At 37.6% G+C, this 20,008-nt stretch overlaps 1 protein-coding gene and 1 pseudogene across 3 annotated transcripts in view; one reads left to right on the top strand and one right to left on the bottom strand.

Moving 5' to 3' along the window:
* The window catches only part of LOC100373115 (phosphoribosyl pyrophosphate synthase-associated protein 2-like), a 39,357-nt gene that overhangs the window by 16,334 nt on the left and 3,015 nt on the right, over positions 1–20,008 (bottom strand). For all 3 annotated transcript variants that reach the window (XM_085502593.1, XM_085502595.1, XM_085502594.1), the window contains exons 3-5: positions 5,126–5,192; positions 1,911–2,083; positions 1,463–1,578 (exon numbers count right to left, since the gene is read on the bottom strand). In XM_085502593.1, coding sequence (XP_085358719.1) covers positions 1,463–1,578; positions 1,911–2,083; positions 5,126–5,192 — 356 coding nt within the window. The remainder of the gene's footprint in view (positions 1–1,462; positions 1,579–1,910; positions 2,084–5,125; positions 5,193–20,008) is intronic.
* On the top strand, positions 6,739–19,931 carry LOC144351926 (uncharacterized; annotated as a pseudogene).

Here is a 20,008-nt window from a genome sequence, read left to right as displayed (position 1 = left end):
GATGTAAGTGAGATCATTGATCGGAGAGAAGAAATGAAATAAATTTTATTCCATGTATAACCTTGTTTCTCATCTGCACGAGACCTCAGTATTTTGATCATGATACTCCCATGAAAATGCAACTTGGATTTGTTATGTGTCGGGTGGTAAAAATAATATTTTTTTTTAGCAATTTTTTGCGCTTACAAGTTGGCGGGCGCGAGAAATTACTCTGAAATAAAATTTTATTTTTATTTCATTTTTGGCTCCTGTTCACGAAACAAGGGATAATAAAAGTCTGACCTAAACAAGAAAATCAATATCATTGTAAAGTACTAATCCGCTATTTTTTGTGCAAAAATAGTGGCAAAATATGTAATGAAGTATTTTTGGTTAATTGACAACAATAACTGAACTGTATAAAATATCACTTTTTTGATTTCATTGATGTTTCAATCATTACTACTTTCATAAAAAGGTTTACTGTAGAATACTTTATTTTCGCTTGGAATTTATTTTCGCTATTTTCGCTGAAGGGATGTTTTCGTGAAAATAAAATCCAGCGAATATACTTTTCTTCCTATATTTTACATTAAACTCATCAAAAATCAGTGAAAATAAATTCCACACAAAATGCCCAAAAAGCCTTTTCAGCGAAAATTCATTCCAGCGAAAATAAAGTATTCCACAGTATTTTTAACATTGAAATCATTTTTTTTTTCTCAAATCGGACATCGCCATGGTGTGATTGGTAAAGTAGGGTACAGACAGTGTTCTCCAATGTATTAGCCAGCCACCAAACAGGCTGGCAAATTTGATTTTGGACTCACAACTTTTTCCCATTTTTTGTCTATTGTTTTTTGATAATTTTACCAAAATATATTGAAAACTATATTTTCATGAAGTTGAATTGTTTTGGATTGTCGGTTACAATTTCCTGGCTAATAGCCTGGTGTTCTCCAAGGGAAAAAAAGCAAAGAGTATCACCTCTATTGTATCTATTGTTATGCTAAATGGACTCAATTGTTTATCAAAAATTAAATCCCTACTCTTTAATGGCTTGGTGAGCACCCTGGGTACGGACTGCTTGAAATTGTAAAGTTTTACTGATTCAAATAAACCAATTACAATTGGAAGGCATGTTGAACATTTTTTTCTGATTTTCGATTCCATTTAAGATTCATTCACGTGGACACAAGATGCGGGACGGACAACACCGGAGAGACCCCCCATACCAACAGCTCTGCTGGGTCATCTGCGATGACAGCGGACCTAAAAATTAAATTAATGCCTTGCATATTACATTTTATTGAGTAATAGCAGTAAAATTATTCTAGTGTGTATTGTACAATTTCAACTGTTTGTGGCAACTATTCTAGAACCAAATGAATCTTTCATGTGCCTGACAGCTACATTAGAGACCCTAAATTGGAGTCATGCAAAGTAACTCAACCAAGTGTTGATACTTGTGATTTGTACTTACATTTTCTTGTATATATTGTAACATAAACGGCGATGCTCTAAGATTGTCTACAGGTATATCAAAAAAACCTTGAATTTCCTTATGATGTAAATCCATAGTAATAATGTGGTTCATTCCTGAAAGTAAAATACAGGGTACAGTAATAGTCAATTCAGACATTGTTTTTCTAGTTTCGATATAGGCTAATACTGTAGTGCATATGCCATACCAATTGTGTGCTATTTTGACTATAGAAAATTTTCAGTCATATGAATGAGTGGATTGCACAGGTTTGTTATGCTTTTATCGTATCAGCCTTTGTGTTCTAGCTGCAACCACATAACTACAGACATGTTGGTAGCAAGTGTCTACCGCAGATTAATTTGATTGTGTGAACCAGTCTTTAAACTACTGACAGCTAACACTGCAGTCTAAAATTTCACCATGTAGTGGATGCGTTTAAACTAACCTGATTTACACAGCATTTGTGCAAGTAATTTTGAGACAATTGATCCCCTTTTTCTCATTTGACTTTGTTTACTATATGGTAAATATGGTATGACTCCAACAGTTCTTCTAGCATTGGCAGTCTTGGCACAGTAACTCATGATGAGAAGCTCCATAATTGAATTATTTACATCTCTGTAAGACAAGATAAGAATCTAATGTAATAATCTTACTCAAGCCTTTTGTATAGCTTAGTCCCAATAAAAACCCCATCATCTCACAATTTCAACCAATTGCTTTCTTGGAAATTCAAGCATAGTGGTAACCCCATACATAAAAAGCTCTAGAAGAGGACAGAGTTCAATTTAAATTTACCTTAGGGAAGAGTAGGAAATCAAACGGGCGGTGCACCGCGGTCATTACCGCGGTGCATCGCAGAACGCCGGGGAGAGCCGCGGACTGCTTATAATTAGGGGCCTCTACCGCTGTACCGGTCACAACTGCGGTCCTCGGTAATGTGTGAAATACGTACTTAACAGTTTTTTTGTTATTCCACGAGTCATTGTTTTAAAATCCGATGCTGTAAATGAATACGATATGTGCGCTTGTTTAGTATTTAGTACATTGTACATGTATTTAGCGTCAATTTCCTAAGTGATTCGATACAATTTTTCATGGTACATGTAGGTATACCTTTATTACACTGGAATAAAGTTTACAATTGAAAAGAGGACGATTTACAAAGTTTCAGCGTATCCAAGCCGTATCCTGGTTCTTGATTGATTTGGCAGTATCATGTTCGTTCACCATTTGTGTCACACTCCAGAAAAAATGGCCAGCAAACGAGAAACGGGCGAACTAATCAAAACAGGTCAGGCTGTCTGCATTGCACCGACAATGACATGATTATTTTCTGTTTTGTTTCATAAATCTAGCGTTGCGCATGTATTCTTGGTTGACAGAATCTTCTTTAAACAAAAGACGTTATTTTTCTGTTACATGTGTGTAAGGCATTTTGAATGAATAATTATTGACTTTATGATACCGTACGATAACGTGAGCTGGCTCATTTAGAATATCATTGCGCGTGAACCGCTGAGGTCATTGCCCGTTACTGTGCCAACCGCACGTAGTTCAAAAGCACCTGACGTTGTTTTGTTTTTTCACTCGAAATGTAAGCGATCGAATACTCTGCGTTCAAAGTACGCTGCCCCAAGTTTGAAATTACAGTAAATTGTAACGCATGGATTTTATTTACATGAAATTTAGTTTATTTCAAAATGATATAGATGTCAAACCATAATTATTATCATTTGAAATGTTGTTTCTTGACTTGACTTTTCTGGCTTTAATGTTTTGTGTGTGCGTGTTTGTTTACAATATCATTATCAACAACAGTTATTCAGTGGCCCCGTTCGTCTCTGAGGCAGTAAGTCGCAGTTTCGACTAAGTCGTGTAGTTATAAATTATACAAATTATACGAAAGCAACGCAATTTCAAGTCGACAATGTTGAAATATTCACAACAACGGAAAATAAGTTTGCGTAATTGTTACAAAGGCAACGCATTATCAAGTCAGCAAAGTTTAAATATTCACAGCCAGTACGTAGACAACGGAAAATAAGTTTGCGTAATTATTGCAAAGGCAACGCATTATCAAGTCAGCAAAGTTGAAATATTCACAGCCAGTACGTAAACAATGGAAAATAAGTTTGCGTAATTATTACAAAGGCAACGCATTATCAAGTCAGCAAAGTTGAAATATTCACAGCTAGTACGTAAACAATGGAAAATAAGTTTGCGTAATTATTACAAAGGCAACGCATTATCAAGTCGTCAAAGTTGAAATATTCACAGCCAGTACATAAACAATGGAAAATAAGTTTGCGTAATTATTACGAAGGCAACGCATTATCACGTCGACAATGGTGAAATATTCACAACCAGAACGGTAACAATTTTTACGTAGGCAACGCAGAGCCAGTAAAAATTTGCGTAATGGGATGTGTATAATAACAAGGTCAACGCGTGGAGCGCGAATGGTCACTTGGGGTTAAACTTGGGCCAAGGTTTATTAGATTAGTCAGTTTTGCCAAGAAGTGCGCTATTTTTTTCGCTGATCACCCAGTTGTTGTAGTATATATTGTAGCACCAAGTGTGTGACACTCCCTCTTCGACTTCCGCTTCGGCTTGCTTTTCCTACTTAGTGCATGGTCTCGAGGTAACGTAAACTGCGGCCTCTCAGTGTTTTTACACTTGGAATTTATACTTCGCCCGATTATATTGGTATACGCAAAACATTAATCTTTTAAAATAAATTCTGAGACCATACATGATGTAAATTCAAAATAATGTGATATTATTTTACATTATGTGGGGTCTACATTATTCTGGGTTGCTTTGCGATGTTATATCAAGACTCGTGAAAATAAAATTGTGTTCTTCTCCGAACTAATAGAGACGATTTTTCCAATCTTCTGGTACCACTCGATTTTTATTATTTGAACTTGGCGGCAAGTAACCTTTAGTTTCCCAGTCTATTGTGTCCATTCATAGTCTTAACAATAGGATGTAAATTGCCATGCGAGCCTACCGCACACGATCGCGGTAAACCCGGGTCATGGAATCTATGCATAAATTTGCATAAAATGCGGTCGACCGGCGAGCACCCACCACCACCACCGCGGTAATGACCGTGGTTAACCGCGAGTTTGATTTCCTACTCTTCCCTTACCATATTCATGTCAGAAGCTCTTTAAAGAGACTTACCGCCCAGCAGTTCCCAACCCAAAGTATACATGTATTGAATGTCACAATGTAGTATCGCTTTCTAAATTATTCTTATTTGGACTAAATACAACCCTACTACAATTGTTTCTTTTAGGATTTGGGCTCAGACTGAGGTTTTGTTTGATTCAGAACATCTCAAGTATTCTAATTTTTTACACACATCAAATGACATATGGTGATTTGTTTAACCACCGCAATAATTAAGATCATTTACATGTGATAAATACTGTAAAATGACTAATTTTTACTGGGTTTAAATTTCACTGATTTACCATTTCAGGCATATTCAGTGGGTTTTAAATTCACGGTTTCGTCATTTAGATAATGTGTTCTATGCTAAATTTTACATATTCACTGTTTTAATTTAGCGCATTTTTCCAGTCAGCGAAATAAGCTAAATTAAAACCCAGTGAATAATTACCCCCTTTACAGTATACCAGTACTTACTTGGTTCCTGTTCCTATCAAAAATATATCTTTTCCTCTCACTGATTCGCCAAGCTGGACAAGCGTTTCTGTAAACAAAAACACAAGTTACTATTACTATATTTTACTAGTACTGTATTTATCTAACTAAGAGCCCATGCCGACCAAACACCCAACCCTCACTTTTGATAAAATAAAGGAATTGAGGTCATATCCTAGCATATGCCCAGGGTTTTTTTTCTACACCTGTAATAAAATAAAATAACAAAAACCTTGTTTTTAGTTTGTTGTATTAACAGTTGACTTCCTTGTGCCATTGCAGCAGAGTCGCTTGAATCAAAATTGTGTGCGACAACATCGACAAACTTTATGACGAAGCTGTAAGGATCTTGTTTGACGGCGACAGTGATGCCAACTTAGACTTTGAGGGTTTTGACTTTGACGAAGATGGCCATGAAGGTACCACAAAATAGAGCTTTGGTTTGGTTTCAAAACGTAGCATTTTGCTGACTATGAATCCATAACGGGAGCTAGCACTTTTGAGACATCACGTTGTAAACTTGCTACTTTCTTTCCATCCTTCATCACAGCTATGGCATTACGGTCATGTGGATTATTTCTCTGTCGTTGAAGAAAAAACATTTTGCCGACCTCAAGTCCATTACGATAACCATAATGAGTCATGCCGACGATGGGAACTTGTTGCATCATAATTCTGTCATGTGTGTGGGTGCGTGAATAAATCATGTTAATGAGGTCGACCAGAGTTTATTTTCAGTCTGTTTTTTATGTATCGCCATTTGGATATGTTTATGTATTCACAATAGTTTGTAAACATTTCACATCAGTAATAAAAGGTTCATTTGTTTCATAAACCTGTCTGCTATTCTTCAGTAATTACGATGCGATGTATCAACAAGTGAGTGAACAAAATTATGCTAATGAGGTCATCGCCATCTTGGATTACAAGCGGTAGGTTTTCCCGGCTGTTTCGGCTTGCACTGATCACGGTTACTAAATTCGCTGACATAAAACAAGTTTTATTCTTGAAATTCGACCCTGTGTCTTAGTGTTCCCACAGTTCTTGACCAAGTGCTCACGTTTATTGAAACCTCGCATAAATCAAGAAATAAGTATGTGTACAAAGTGTACGAAAGCATTCCTTTATTTGACCTTATGGCATGCTCTGTCAATTTGTTAGACTTACATCATGATTACGTCCAGTGTATTTTGCACTGAGTGACAGCAGAAATTGCATGGCTTGTGCTATCGTCAATGAATACTCCCTGCTGTACTTATTGTTGTAAATTTTAATCGCTAAAGAGGTGTGAACTATAAGCGTTCACGGTCTACCGTGTTTCCAGACTGTGGTCACTTAGTACGGCACCGGTGATTGGTGCAAACTGATTCACTGCGTCATGGTAATGAGATGCTAGTTATATGCGGTTGAAAGGTCGTCACTGTAAAAAAATATGGCGGACATTCGATCGTCTCTCGCTTGTCTGGCACTTCCGAGATCCGTATCACACCTTATATACTTTCTAAGCATTTCTAATTATAGAAGTTTAATAGATATGGAGGAATTAACTATAAATACCCGGCAATGATTTGCGAAAAATCACATCGATCACAGCCATGGAACGGTTCGTAACTGTGCTGCGTCAGAGGAGCTCCGCCTCTACCATCCAAGAAAATTCAACCGATAAATTCTCATCAGTGAATGAAAATGGTAAAAGAACGTTTCCCAGTGTTGAACCAGAAAGTTCCACTTCTACGCCAGAGAAACCAGCAAAGAAAGGAAGTCCGCACGGAAACTTTCTCCCACAGTGGTTGTCATTATTTCCGTGGTTAGAGTATAGCGATGGTGCAATGTTTTGTACATGGTGCATGAACAAATATACTTACTGTGTCCTGAACTGAAAACTAGTGATAAAAAAAAAATGGAATATCTGAATAAAACTTATTGTGTATGCTTTTTTATTTGTGTATGGAGTTTTCAAAGAGCATCAGTAGCAGCTACAGAAGAGGCTTCCGACAGTCTGCAAACTCAAATGAAGTGTGTTTACTGGTTAACCAAGGAAGAATTGCCATTATCCAAGTATCAATCCCTGGTTGATTTTTTGAAAGAAACTAACTGCCCTGATGTCAAAAATATTACTGCTGAAAATCTATATGGCCATCACAGTTCTGTAGAAGATATGGAGGAAGCTACCGGTATTGCTGATGTCATAGACTCTGAGATAGACACAGATATACAACAAAGTGGTGTTTTTGGTATTATGATAGACGAGAGTGTGGACATTTTTGTACACAAACTAATGTCAATGGTTATAAGAGTAGTTGTAGATGGTGAGGCTAAGAATCATTTTCTTGGTAATGTAGAAGTTAGAGATGGCAGAGCAGAAACCATTACTAATGCTGTTAGTGAATCTTTAATTTCTAGAAAAATTCCTTTAGAGAATCTTGTAGGGTTTGGCAGTGACGGTGCTGCAGTCATGACAGGCAGACTTAATGGTGTTGCAGCTCGCCTCAAGCAAGATGTGAGCTCATAATTGATTTCTGTTCATTGTGCTGCTCATCGTCTCAGCCTTGCATCTTCACAAGCAGCAAAATCAATTGATTCACTGAAGAAATATCAACAAGTTTTGAATAATGTGTATATATTTTTTAATTCATCCCCAGTACGTTATAATATAATAATGGGGTTCCGTCTTTTGAGCAAAGTGTCTGGAAAGTTTTTTTTTTGTAAAAAAAAAATGTTTCCAAGAGAGTATATATTTTCGATTTTGGCGGTCGTGAAAAGGGGTAGTGGTCTAGAAATTTTGGTGCACATCCGGAAGTACTCCTCTCCACCCCCTTTTCATTTGCTCATATGGATAAGATCGTCTTTACCGAGATGATTAATGTATTGTTTATCTGTCTATTACTAGTACTAATAATAGGGGTTGGTTATTCAACACAAATATTTATTTACATACACTTACACGTAACCATGTTGTTTATTTATTTGTTGACACATGAAATTAAAGGAATTTGTGATGTGTAATCTTTAAATTCCAAGGGACACGCACATTTCGTCTCCTTCTTTGGTACAGGCATGGTAGTACCTTCCTTGATACAGGCAATATTTGCACAGTTAAGCGTTTATGAAATAATAGTACATATTCATGTACAGTACAGAGTTAATCTCTGCGTCCTTAAATCACGGCTCCACTAATCCTGGGATTCTACAATTGCATCATGGGAAATTAGAACATATCAATTACATCAATAGCACCATGCCTACTTAAAAATACGTGGAGATTAAACAAGAAGCTCGGGATTAACACATATTTTGCATAAACCCATGTCATTTTGAGCACTGTTTGAAAAGTGCTTTCTCGTCATCAGTCGATAGTCTTTGATCTAACTCGAAGTGTTTGTAAGTTTCTGCCAATCTAAAAAATGTTCTTGTCACATGCGCTATTACAGATGATTTATTTACAGACTTATTTACGTGACTGGATTGTTTATGTATTTGTTAACACAAGAAACAATAGGAATTTGCAGTTGCGCCATCTTTGAAATTTGGAGGTGGTGTCCATAATACATTGCTGATACAAGTCACCTTAAAATAAAATTGCCTTTCGCGTACCGAGCCTCATCACGGAGCTAAAAAAGAATCTTTTTTAGCTCCATGGTCTCACTAATTTAGTTTCGGGACCAATTAACTAACCGAAATTTTGCTATATTTAGATATTGTTCTAAAACTCCTTGTATAAATATTATTATTCTTGCCGCAGGCGTTTCGATCATTTATCTTTTTTTCAGGGCGGGTTTTCTAGTATTCTTTGTCTGGTTTGCTTGGAAAGGGGTCTTGCACATGTAACAGATAAGAAAATAAATATATATGGTTAAATATACATCTTATACATGTACACCGACGATTAACAGAAAAGATAATACAAGGAAAGTATTAATCATGGCGAAGTCGTATATCCGTGTTTCCGGATGGGATATACTTCAATATAATAATTGTACCGAGTACTTAAAGTACTCCATGTTATAGCCTATGTTGGCATCACCGACATATAAACACGAAAGGTGTCCTCGTCTCTGACGTCAAACTGACATTGATTTGAACATGCCAACGCGTGATTTGATGTGATTTGCATAGTGTGTGAAATTTGGCCAGTACTCCGACCTATACCCGTTTAAACACCTCGGCTATTTCCGTGCATCGATATGGTTATATTTTACTCGCATGATAAACACACAGTGAGTTCGTCGTTCTTGTGCGGAGGGTAAAATCGTGGACGTACTAACAGTAAGTACGTCCATGGTGAAATTAAAACAATTGTTTTACATTGGAAAAGTCTCCTAAATTAATATAAACAACCCTAATTAATAAATAACGTACTTGTAAAGTACAAGCTGAGGTACAAGTTATTAGTAAATACATGAAACTCACCATAAGATACGAGTTATTTGTTAAACGTAAATATAATTTAACAATACAAACACGTACCGGTAGTGTCTATTCTCACACCACTCATATGAACAAAATACCTGTATACTAGTACTGACATGGTGACGAATTTCGGTGCCTATTGCATTCTATGTCTTTTTTTACTTCAAAAGTACTAGTAGTCGGCAGTGTTCTCCCCAGACTCTAAGCCAAGCATCGCGGCTAATTTACATAACAATACATCCTTATTTGCATAATTTTGTTTGCATAATAATTAGTTTCCCCAATGATTGGGGGATGATTTGTTTGTTAAATTTGTAAAATCTGTATGAAGAAATTAATAAATCAATAATGACATTTTTTTTCTATAACGGCATTTCAAAACTTAAGTCAGCAATTTTTCATTGATCTATCTATTATTTGTGTAACGCTACGATCACCGTAACATTGTCAGCTGACGGCATTGCGTTGAACGGGTATTCACCGCTACTGTTGCGATCATCGGTCCCTGACTTTTTTTGTTTAAAAATACACAAACTTAGAATGTTTGCTTAATTAAAACGATTCATTGATGATTAATTTAGAAATTACATCAAAATCGCCAACGAAATGTTGTTTTTAAACATCGCGGAAAAACATGCACTCTGCGCCGCCATCTTTGTTACCTCAATCAAAATCTCCGTTGTAACCCAGCATGCATCGGTTGTGATGTCACTACATGCGTTACGTCGCCTTAGGGTGGCGTTACGTCTCCTTAGGGTGGCATTCCTCGGTAATGACGCACTATGAATGAGGTATTTCTAGAGGTCAGGGTTCGTTTTTTCCTCGTCCGTCTCGTCTGCAGTTGAATAATTTTTACTTAGATTTATTTACAGTTGTTTTTTTCCCGATGCAACTTAATTTCACTTGTTTTTTTAATTCTTGGTAATTAGTGTCACTGGCGATGAAGTAGTAAAAACGCAATTAATCGCAGTGCAGCAACTCAGGATAAATCATCCCGACGCAATGGGCAAATTATAACTACCCTAGTATTTTGGGTTTGACAGCTCTGCACCCTTGATAGACTTGGTAACTTCTTGTAGACTTCCGTTTTTATCACTGTTTTTGTAAGGCTAACTATGTACAAAGGCGGGATTACCTTTCGATCAATACATGTTATTGTTTTAAAGATGTGCTAGACGAGGCTGACACTAAACAATACAACGTGAATAAGCATCGCGGGCAGGATTTCAAGGATCGCGGGCGAAACAAAAGCGACGCGGCTGTTTGTCTAAGCAACGCGGGCCTGCAGTGCTTGAAAGGCCTGGGGAGAACACTGAGTAGTCGGAAAGACCTTGGTTAATGTTTTGGGGAATGCGATTTTATGTTGACGCCGAGCGTCAATGTGAACACGCACCATATCGACCTCCTGTGCATAAGCATTGATGTAAATGATGCCAGCTATATTTACGTCTTTGCACACTTTAGTGCCATAAAAAACGTATCTTTTCGCATATGACTAGGATATTTTAATATACTGTAATGCTGATTGTTATAACGCATGCAAATAGTTATAATTTCGAGTTTTGTGGGACATGATTAGTTTTATCACAGTCTCTGATAGAGGGACTGTGGTTGTATTCAGTACATATGACTAGGGACGGCGACTCTGACAGTAATAAGAGTAATAAGAAACAATTATGTATCAGTCAAACTACTAGTATACGATGAAGACAAATTGAATATTTTTAGGTTAAAGTATTTTAACACAGTTGTCAAACCGCTGCGAATACATTTGTGGAACCATGGATGTACATCCATGGTGAAACATAATCTGCCAGGGTGGACACACAGGTTTCCTCGCTGTCATAATTCAACCACATTATGGCAATTTAATTTGATTTTGGAAAATCTTTGGCACAAGTTTCGAACATAATAAAAGCAACTAATTAATTATGCGGTCAATTTTTTACACAACCGCATTTTTTTTTCAGACAATCAATTGAGTTGTCAAAGTTTTATAGGAGCCCTACAGCCCGAGCCAGCAAAATGGCCGTGTATACGCGTTCAGCTCGAATTAAACTCTCAGGGTTCAGCTCTGATTAGGCCATGGTCGTGTAAAGGCATCGGGCTGAATCACGTCGCAGCACGCCCCAGCAATGACGCGTATGTTGCTACACTATGTGAACAAATATAGATGATCGTTGAGATATAATAATTAATTCCCTTTATCATTGCTCTCTTCTTTGAGCGTACCTGTTCCACAAGAAGAGCATACGGTACTCATTTCGTCCCACTCGCTTCCGCTTGTCAAGCGCTTTTGCTTGTTGAATTCGACCGGATAATTTCCAACCCGAAAATATCGCCGCTGCCCACTAGCTGGCTTGCATTCACAATTCAGAATATGGAAAATGTTCTGAGGTTCACAAAGAATTATAGTTGTCTTTCTGGTTTTCATAGACGTCATAAGTTCAAATACTTTTTGTTTTTAATTACCGGTATCTATAATTATTTGCACACGATCCGACCCTTTGACCTAGATTTGACAGGGATTGAATATTTTATTTTGAACAGTATTTTGACGTGACATACTGCCACAAAAATGCATTTCAACACAAATACGGTATGATTGTCTTATTCGCAATGTACATCGATGTTATTTCCGGGTTTCATTATCGGAGTGTTTAGTCTTCGTGGTGTGTTCACGACTTGTATAATTGTTGTTGTTCTCCCACATAACAAGGCAAGGACAATGGAGCTAAATTAAGAGTTCCATGCATCGCGGTTTTAGTAGCCGTGCATACATGGAATGAGTGAAAAAACAATTCGAAGAGCATCGGGGAATATATTGATAATCATTCTTACCAATCGCTAGTTTTATTTTAAATTATTGGAACCCGTAAAATTCATGAGTTTTTCTACATTCGTTGCACATCCGTGCTAAGAAGGTTGAAAATGTAGGTGTGGTTCTCTCGCAGTCCTGTAGATAATCTGAACAAATAAGGTTCCGTGACCAAGGTCGTGTTGATCAGGTGACTTTCAGCCGATCGATGATGTTGTAAAAACGCGTATTGAAAGGTTGGCCTACCAACAAAACCCGGCGTCAATTCACATAGAGAGGCTTCACAATTATTCACTCGAGAAACATTGACATATTCTGACAAATGGGTAGGATTTGATCTCAGTTCAAAAAGAACAAGTCATTGTCAATGACACGTCCCCGTTCTGTTCATATTTGAGTGACATATACATTCAAAGCAGATCATGACCGAAATGCACCTGCATATGTACAACACATTGTACTAATCTGAACAAAATCTATCCATGCATGACTGAGATCCGGTTCCGGAATTGTGAAAATACATGATTTTGATGCATTTTCGGCCTTAAAATGGCCATCATTTGGCTATCGTTAAGCGGATCATGAAACAAATGCACATATCTATTTGTGACATAATGTACCATGTGTGTGTGAAGTTTGAACTTGATCAATCCAGACATGCCTTGGATACGGATCCAGAACTGAATTCTTTAAAACAAAATGGCCGCCATTCAGCCATTTCGAACTTGATCCGAAAAAAAAAAATGACGTGCATCAAGGTCCTATTATGTTTAATGTATGTACCAAATTTGAACGAAATCCGTCCATGCATAACTGAGATCCGGGTCCGGAATGGTGAAAATGTGCGATTTCAATGCATTTTCGGCCTTAAAGCGGCCGCCATTTGGCTATCGTTAATGAGATCATGAAAAAAATGCACATACACATTTGTGACATGATGTACCTTGTGTGTGTGAAGTTTGAACTCGATCAATCCAAGCATGTCTCAGATACGGATCCAGAACTGAATTCTTTAAAATAAAATGGCCACCAGTCGGCCATTTCAAACCCGATCCAAAAAAAAAATGACGTGCATCAAGGTCCTATTATGTTTAATGTATGTACCAAATTTGAACAAAATCCGTCCATGCATAACTGAGATCCGAGTCCGGAATGGTGAAAATGTGCGATTTTGATGCATTTTCGGCCTTAAAATGGCCGCTATTCGGCTATCGTTAATCGGATCATGAAAAAAATGCATGTGCATATGTCCCATATAATGTGTGATGTATGAGTGAAGTTTGAACTTAATCGGTCCATGCATGTTCGAGATACAGGTGATCACGGACGGACGGACGGACGCACACAGGGCAAAACATAAGTCCCCGTTTTCGGACTACGTCCGAACGGGGACTAAAAATAAGGTACATGAGTGTACACGGAATCAGTTTTCTTTGCAAGTTGGGAAAAACAGGATAAATCAGACTGTGGCTCTTATATAGGTTGATCGTATATTGGGTAGGTTGTAGTTCCATGGTTGTAGGAAAAAGTGTTTAACACAGGGTATACGGTTTGACTGCTCACTAAGTTTATAATAAACAATGTTGGTTAAACAATGGCTCCATGGTTAAACAATGTAAAATGAAAGAATAAATTCACGACACAGGCTAGGTCGATGATTTCAGTACCGAAGGTCTTTTGTTAATCATGATTTTCAAACTGTCCATCGACAATTTTCTTTTTTTTTTCAAGCCCAATAAAATGTTTTATATACAATGTATGTCAAGCTTTGTTCAATTTGTTCATGGCATGTGGCCCATTGTTACTCGAAAATATTTGTTTGTGAGAACACTTTTACGGTACATATAGATCGATCCCAGGGACTATTGTGACTTAATTTTAAACATTTTACCAAACCGACGTTATTTTAGAATAAAACCACATCAATATTTGCCTTTTTCCCGCTCCATCAGCATGTTGTGAAACACGGTCAATTCACATTACGCATGCTAATTTCAAGTAGACTATTTTTTTCCATGAAACAGTTTTTCTCTTTCCAGTCACACTTTAATTCAATTCACCATTTAATTCACTAAAACAAGCACCCAAATCACGCAACAAGAGGTCGCAGTTTGAGTTGCGACCGCGAACAACAAAAATGTCATAGATTTGAACTCTCGTTCAGAAAGAGTTAATGTTAATTCATTAGCGAGCGATTAAAATGAGGTCGTTTTCCGGTCGAAAAAGACCGCGCCATCGGAAATTAAGCGATAAATGGTCAATTAAAAAGCGATAAAAAAAGGGGGGGGTGAAATGAGTACTAGTACTGTATTCTGATAAGATACAGATACTCTCACTATAACATCGACTTTGGTCGTTCGAATCGCCACCTTGATACATGTACAACATGAACAAACTTATAGTACATGTATGTATGCTCTAAATCAGGGAGCTGTCTAAATTCAGTAATTTTTTGAGAAGAATGTCGGAATCCGACTACACCAAAATGATTCAGTTATTTCTAATGAACGTTTCTTCAAAATTTAAGGCATCAATATTAAAAAAAAACTGAACAGTCGTTTTCTTCCGGCGATACTCGACGACCATCTTGGTTCGTGGGCGGATAGGGGCAAAACTAACTGTAAAATAATCGCCTGAAATGAACCTTTTAATGCTGCTTCTACACAAAAAAATCTATATTGGGGAACAATTAAAATATTTAACTACAAAAATATGACGACTGTGATCGTTTTAGATATACGCATTTTCACAGGGTGAAAACTTTTTGTACAGCGTCACCATAACACGTCACCCTGCAATGAACTGTGGCGGTCTGAAATTGAAATCATGATTTTTTTTTTATGTCAATTAAATGAACATATTTTTTGAAGTACACGTGCCTTATCAAGAAGCTTTTGCAAACAAAAATACACACGCAACTCGAAATAATTTCGAAATAAGCTGTATAAAATGACAAAAATTCACAAGCGCAGAACGCAAGACAGTGTAGATCTAGGAAGATCCCATGATGCTATGACGTCATCGGTTTCCCTGCATAAGCATAACGCAGTGTTACCAGCGATCGGGGTATTGACACCATAGACTCCTTTGTAAGATGTCACCACGGTTAGTAACCGTGATGTTACGTTTGTTGTTTTTTTAGCTTTGACATCACACATCTATTTTTCCTACATGTTTGCGTGCATTGTATCCATTACCACCCATTTCAATGGGTGATAAGTGATTAAATAAATAAATATCAATCACCTACCATCCATAAAATTTTAAGCCAATGCAAAATAGAGGATATTAACAAAATTGTGTGACGTGATTGGCTCCCGCAGAGCCAACGGAATATCTATATTTCAGCAGTCTCAGCTCAAACCTATCATTCTTATAATTCCAGTATATTCATAAGATGCCTTCGTTCTGTGAATTCAGCAGAGGTGAGTTTGTGTTAAACTTTGCACTTGTTATGTAATTGCTCTAATTTAAGATATCTGATTTAATGTAGTACATGTACGCGTTGTAAAACTCTACCATGACAACATACTTTGCTGACAGATTTTGTCTCAAATAATTTTACAGAACCCAACTTTGTGTTATTAATCTTCGAGGAAAACAAAACCTTAGCTTGCGACAAGAAAAAAATTGTTACCGGATTTCCAGTGGAGGGAACAAAAGTGCAGGCCAGGTTTATTGGCAAAACACTTTATGATGCCACCGTAATTAAAACTTCTGGTAAGATTTTTTTTCTCACTACACTTTATAATACATGTACCTATCGATGATTCGTTTTTTTATTTTCATCGGTATCAAAACAACATCAAATTCAGTTACTAGATGACAAGCTAAAATAGCAACAATTACACAAGTGATCATCCGTGCAGTTATTCGGTACGTGGTATATATCAAAGAGTAAAATAATTATTCTAAATTCATTGCAGACGATAAGAAGATTCTCCTGGAAGAGGAAAGAAAATACAATGAACGGCGTGCGGGTGAAGAAACCGCACCAACAGCAAAAAAACATAAACAGGCCAGCCACAACCATGATGCAAGCCAACCCAGAAAACGTAAAGAGAAAAACAATGGCAAACAACCGAAAAAAAAGGACGTCCACAAACAAAAAACGTCGATTCCGAAAATGTAATTATAGTTAACATATTATTTTCACTTTAATTTTTTCAATTGATTGTCGTGCGATTTACACACCATGATGTTACGTTCCCGGTGTTACAGTGGTGCGAGATTCGATTGATCACGTGATTCAAAAACTTCAAAGGCAGGCGTTCACACATCCGGTGCTTAGCTAAACCATGGAACTGTTAGTACCTTCCATGGTTAAACGATATGCACCTTGTTTGATTGGAGCTCGATTACCGGTAACCGTAATTGGAGGGATGGTCATTTGACATGCTGTAAAAATAGTATATCTACAGTATGTTTAAAAGATTTGTCAACTGGAGGGGATTGTAGACCCAATTATAGGGCCTTATTTTGGCCTAAGATAATATGAACAAATTTGTTAATTTTGTACGACTAATAATTACACTCGTACATGTATAATACCACTTATAATATGACACTTGATTTTATTTATTTTTTAGTCTAAACATGTTTGTTAACTCACGCACAATAGTGTAAACAAGTGTTTACAACCCGGTCACATGTATGTACTTGAATCTGACATCGTAGTGAAACTATTGTACTAAGATTTCAATTTCATTTTCTTTTCTGTAGGGTTTAGCTTTTAATCATAAAAGCGACAACTTTGAAAGCTTCAACAACCCGATGGCTCAATACCAGTTAACACACATCAACGTAACACGCAAGTCCCGCCATCAGGTTACCGAAGAAGAAGCAGAAAAAATTAAAAAAACAGTGGAGAGTGATGGGCCATTCGCAGAGTGGAATGTAGGCAGGCAGACAGCAACAGACGTTGCTACAACTGTTACTAATAGTGCACCATTACAGACAACTGCAGCAGCTATTACTGCCACCACTACGGCGGCACTGACACCAATACCGAAGTCACCACCGCTACCAACGATATCAACATCGACAGCAATGTCAATATCATCATCATCGTCATCATCATATTCAAATACTAGTAGTAATGATGATGATGATGATAATGATGAAAGACACATACAACGACTTAATAGACGACTCGGTGGTATAACAGACCGATTAGACCAAATTACACAGCACATTCGACGACTGGAACGAAGGGAGAATGACATATGCAACTTGACTGACGAACACCGTGAACACCGAGACGACACGTACACATTCACAGACACGGAAACAGACACACCAATTACACAACTTGACCAACCCTCAGACACGAGCACAAACAGCGACCGTTCAACTGACAATCAGACAGGGCCTGCCAGATACCATTCTGCAGATGAACTGGAAACTATCTTCAGAACATCAACAGACGTGGGACACTTTGCCAAACTTTTGGTATATAGTGTTTTTCAAAAGAAGAGAGACAGGGATGCAATTGTACGGGCGTAACATTTACAAGAGGACTGACGAAGAAGGCACTTTCGCCAACACGACTAAACTACGTTAGAGACAAATGCTATTTAAAATATCCGGAGGAAAACCACCATTTTCAAAAGACGTGGAAAGAAAAATGCATCAGGAAAATTAATGCGACATTGCGCAGAAAAAGATTAGCACCTGCTGCTAACTCTCAATAAACATTTTTTATTCAGCATTCATCACTAAGTATTTTACAATTGTGTATTTTTTATTGTTTTGGTTTTCATTGTATTAAATATAATTTCAATATTGTATGTTCCGATGTTTTGTTGTTTCGTCATTATCTTTTTACTGAGCAGTATCCATGTCGGTGTTGATTGGGCGGCGCATGATCGAATACATAAATAACACCCACTCTGACAACGCCGTGAAATCATGGCTATGCTCGATCTGGCGGATCATATAAAATCTTCCAATAAATGGTCACTGTCCTGAGGTCAGTCTGGAGTGCATTCGCATCGCTCCCTCGGGGTGCTTTAAGTGACGTGGCAGTTGTAGCCCATGACAACGAGAGGCTTCCCCGAGAAATTAGTATCACGTGATCGTATTGGTCCGTTACTATGCAAGCGAAACTTGTTTAAAATGTATACAATTTATTTTACAATCACGCCCAGTTGCATTTTTTACACCTTTTTTACCTATCGATTTCGTCGTTCGCTATGTGTTTCCCGAACTTCCCCGGCTCTGCAAGCAGAGGCGTTAAAAACTGCCCCCAGTCGCCCCAGTTGTGTCACCTAGCAGTCGAACGAAAACTGGGCAGACGCCAGGCACCCTGGGTCACCCCGAGGCGACGACGTGAACGCACTCGCACTCCAGATAAACGAAACAACCGACGCGAATTACAGGTCCCTGTTACAAAGTAACAAAAAGAATGCGTGAATAATCGGCGTCATGACAACCATCAAGGCAGCTGTTCAGTTTGCCGCGTCTCGTTCTCAGTGCCATTGTTACCGCCTTGAGATTCACATAAAACATACAGCATCTTACGCCACGTAAAAACAAACAATTTTACTTTGCCGCCGCATTTTACCTTTACATGAACGTTGTACACGTCGCTACGCCGGTTTATACAATAGAATTAAATAGAACAAAAGGGTTTGCAACGATTATTATTTCACAAAATGTGACCTGTTTTACAGACCGGCGCAGGGGTGATTTAACGTGACATTGGTAATCTTACGATGGGCAGACTGATCACATGCATTACAAAACTAATAACACTCGCACATCATCAAAACAACACACATGTACTAGTATTTGGAAATCGGGTCGTCACTGAGATTTAGACACTGAATGTTTTTGTTTTCAAAATTACCACGCTACTAATGACACTAATGACGTGAAATCGACAGGCAGATACACATATACACACGCAAATCTCACCAAACGATCGGGTCTGAGATTAAGATAAACTAGTACTGCCGAAATAATGATTCTATCTGACAAATCTTCATGTTGAAATAAAAAAAAAACATTTGAAATTATTCATTATTTATTCAACACTCACAAATAACAAGGTAACATAGCAGAAGCGATGTTTTCTGTTTTGTTGGGTAAAGATATTCTGGTCGTGCTCGTGATCGCGCCAAGTTTAATAAGGTGCGGCGTGTCTGACTGATCTGCCGAGCTCGACATTGGGCTCGCTTTTTTGAGGGCCAGCACTTCAATGACCTCGCCACTGGCAGGCCATGGCCTTGCCAATGGCGAGACATGGCCTCGCCAATGGCGAGAACACGTGGGTCCTTGTGTGCACATTGTACTGTACCAGTGTTAAGTGTTCCCTGCGAGCGAGCATTCTCATGTCAAAATATAATTAAGTCTAAATTGAGAAATCGTCTGGCACCAGCTCACTTGCCAAAATTAATGAAGATTTCACTAGAAGGAAGACCAAGCAGGCAATTCAACTTTGTTCAAGCAGTTGTTAATTTTAATAACAAGAAACAAAGAAGAAAAGCTTCTATGTTTAAATTATTTATATACACATCAAGGAAATGTCATTTTTTTAAAGAAGCAATAAATGAATAATGTTATAATAGTAAACTGTTTTTAATTAATGATTGATGTGTGTATGTGCAAATAAGGGTAATCAATAATGAACCCCA

This window comes from Saccoglossus kowalevskii, chromosome 8, assembly GCF_978046115.1.
Source record: "Saccoglossus kowalevskii chromosome 8, keSacKowa6.1, whole genome shotgun sequence".
In the NCBI taxonomy this organism is placed as follows: domain Eukaryota; kingdom Metazoa; phylum Hemichordata; class Enteropneusta; family Harrimaniidae; genus Saccoglossus; species Saccoglossus kowalevskii.
This window is presented reverse-complemented; position numbering and strand designations above follow the sequence as displayed.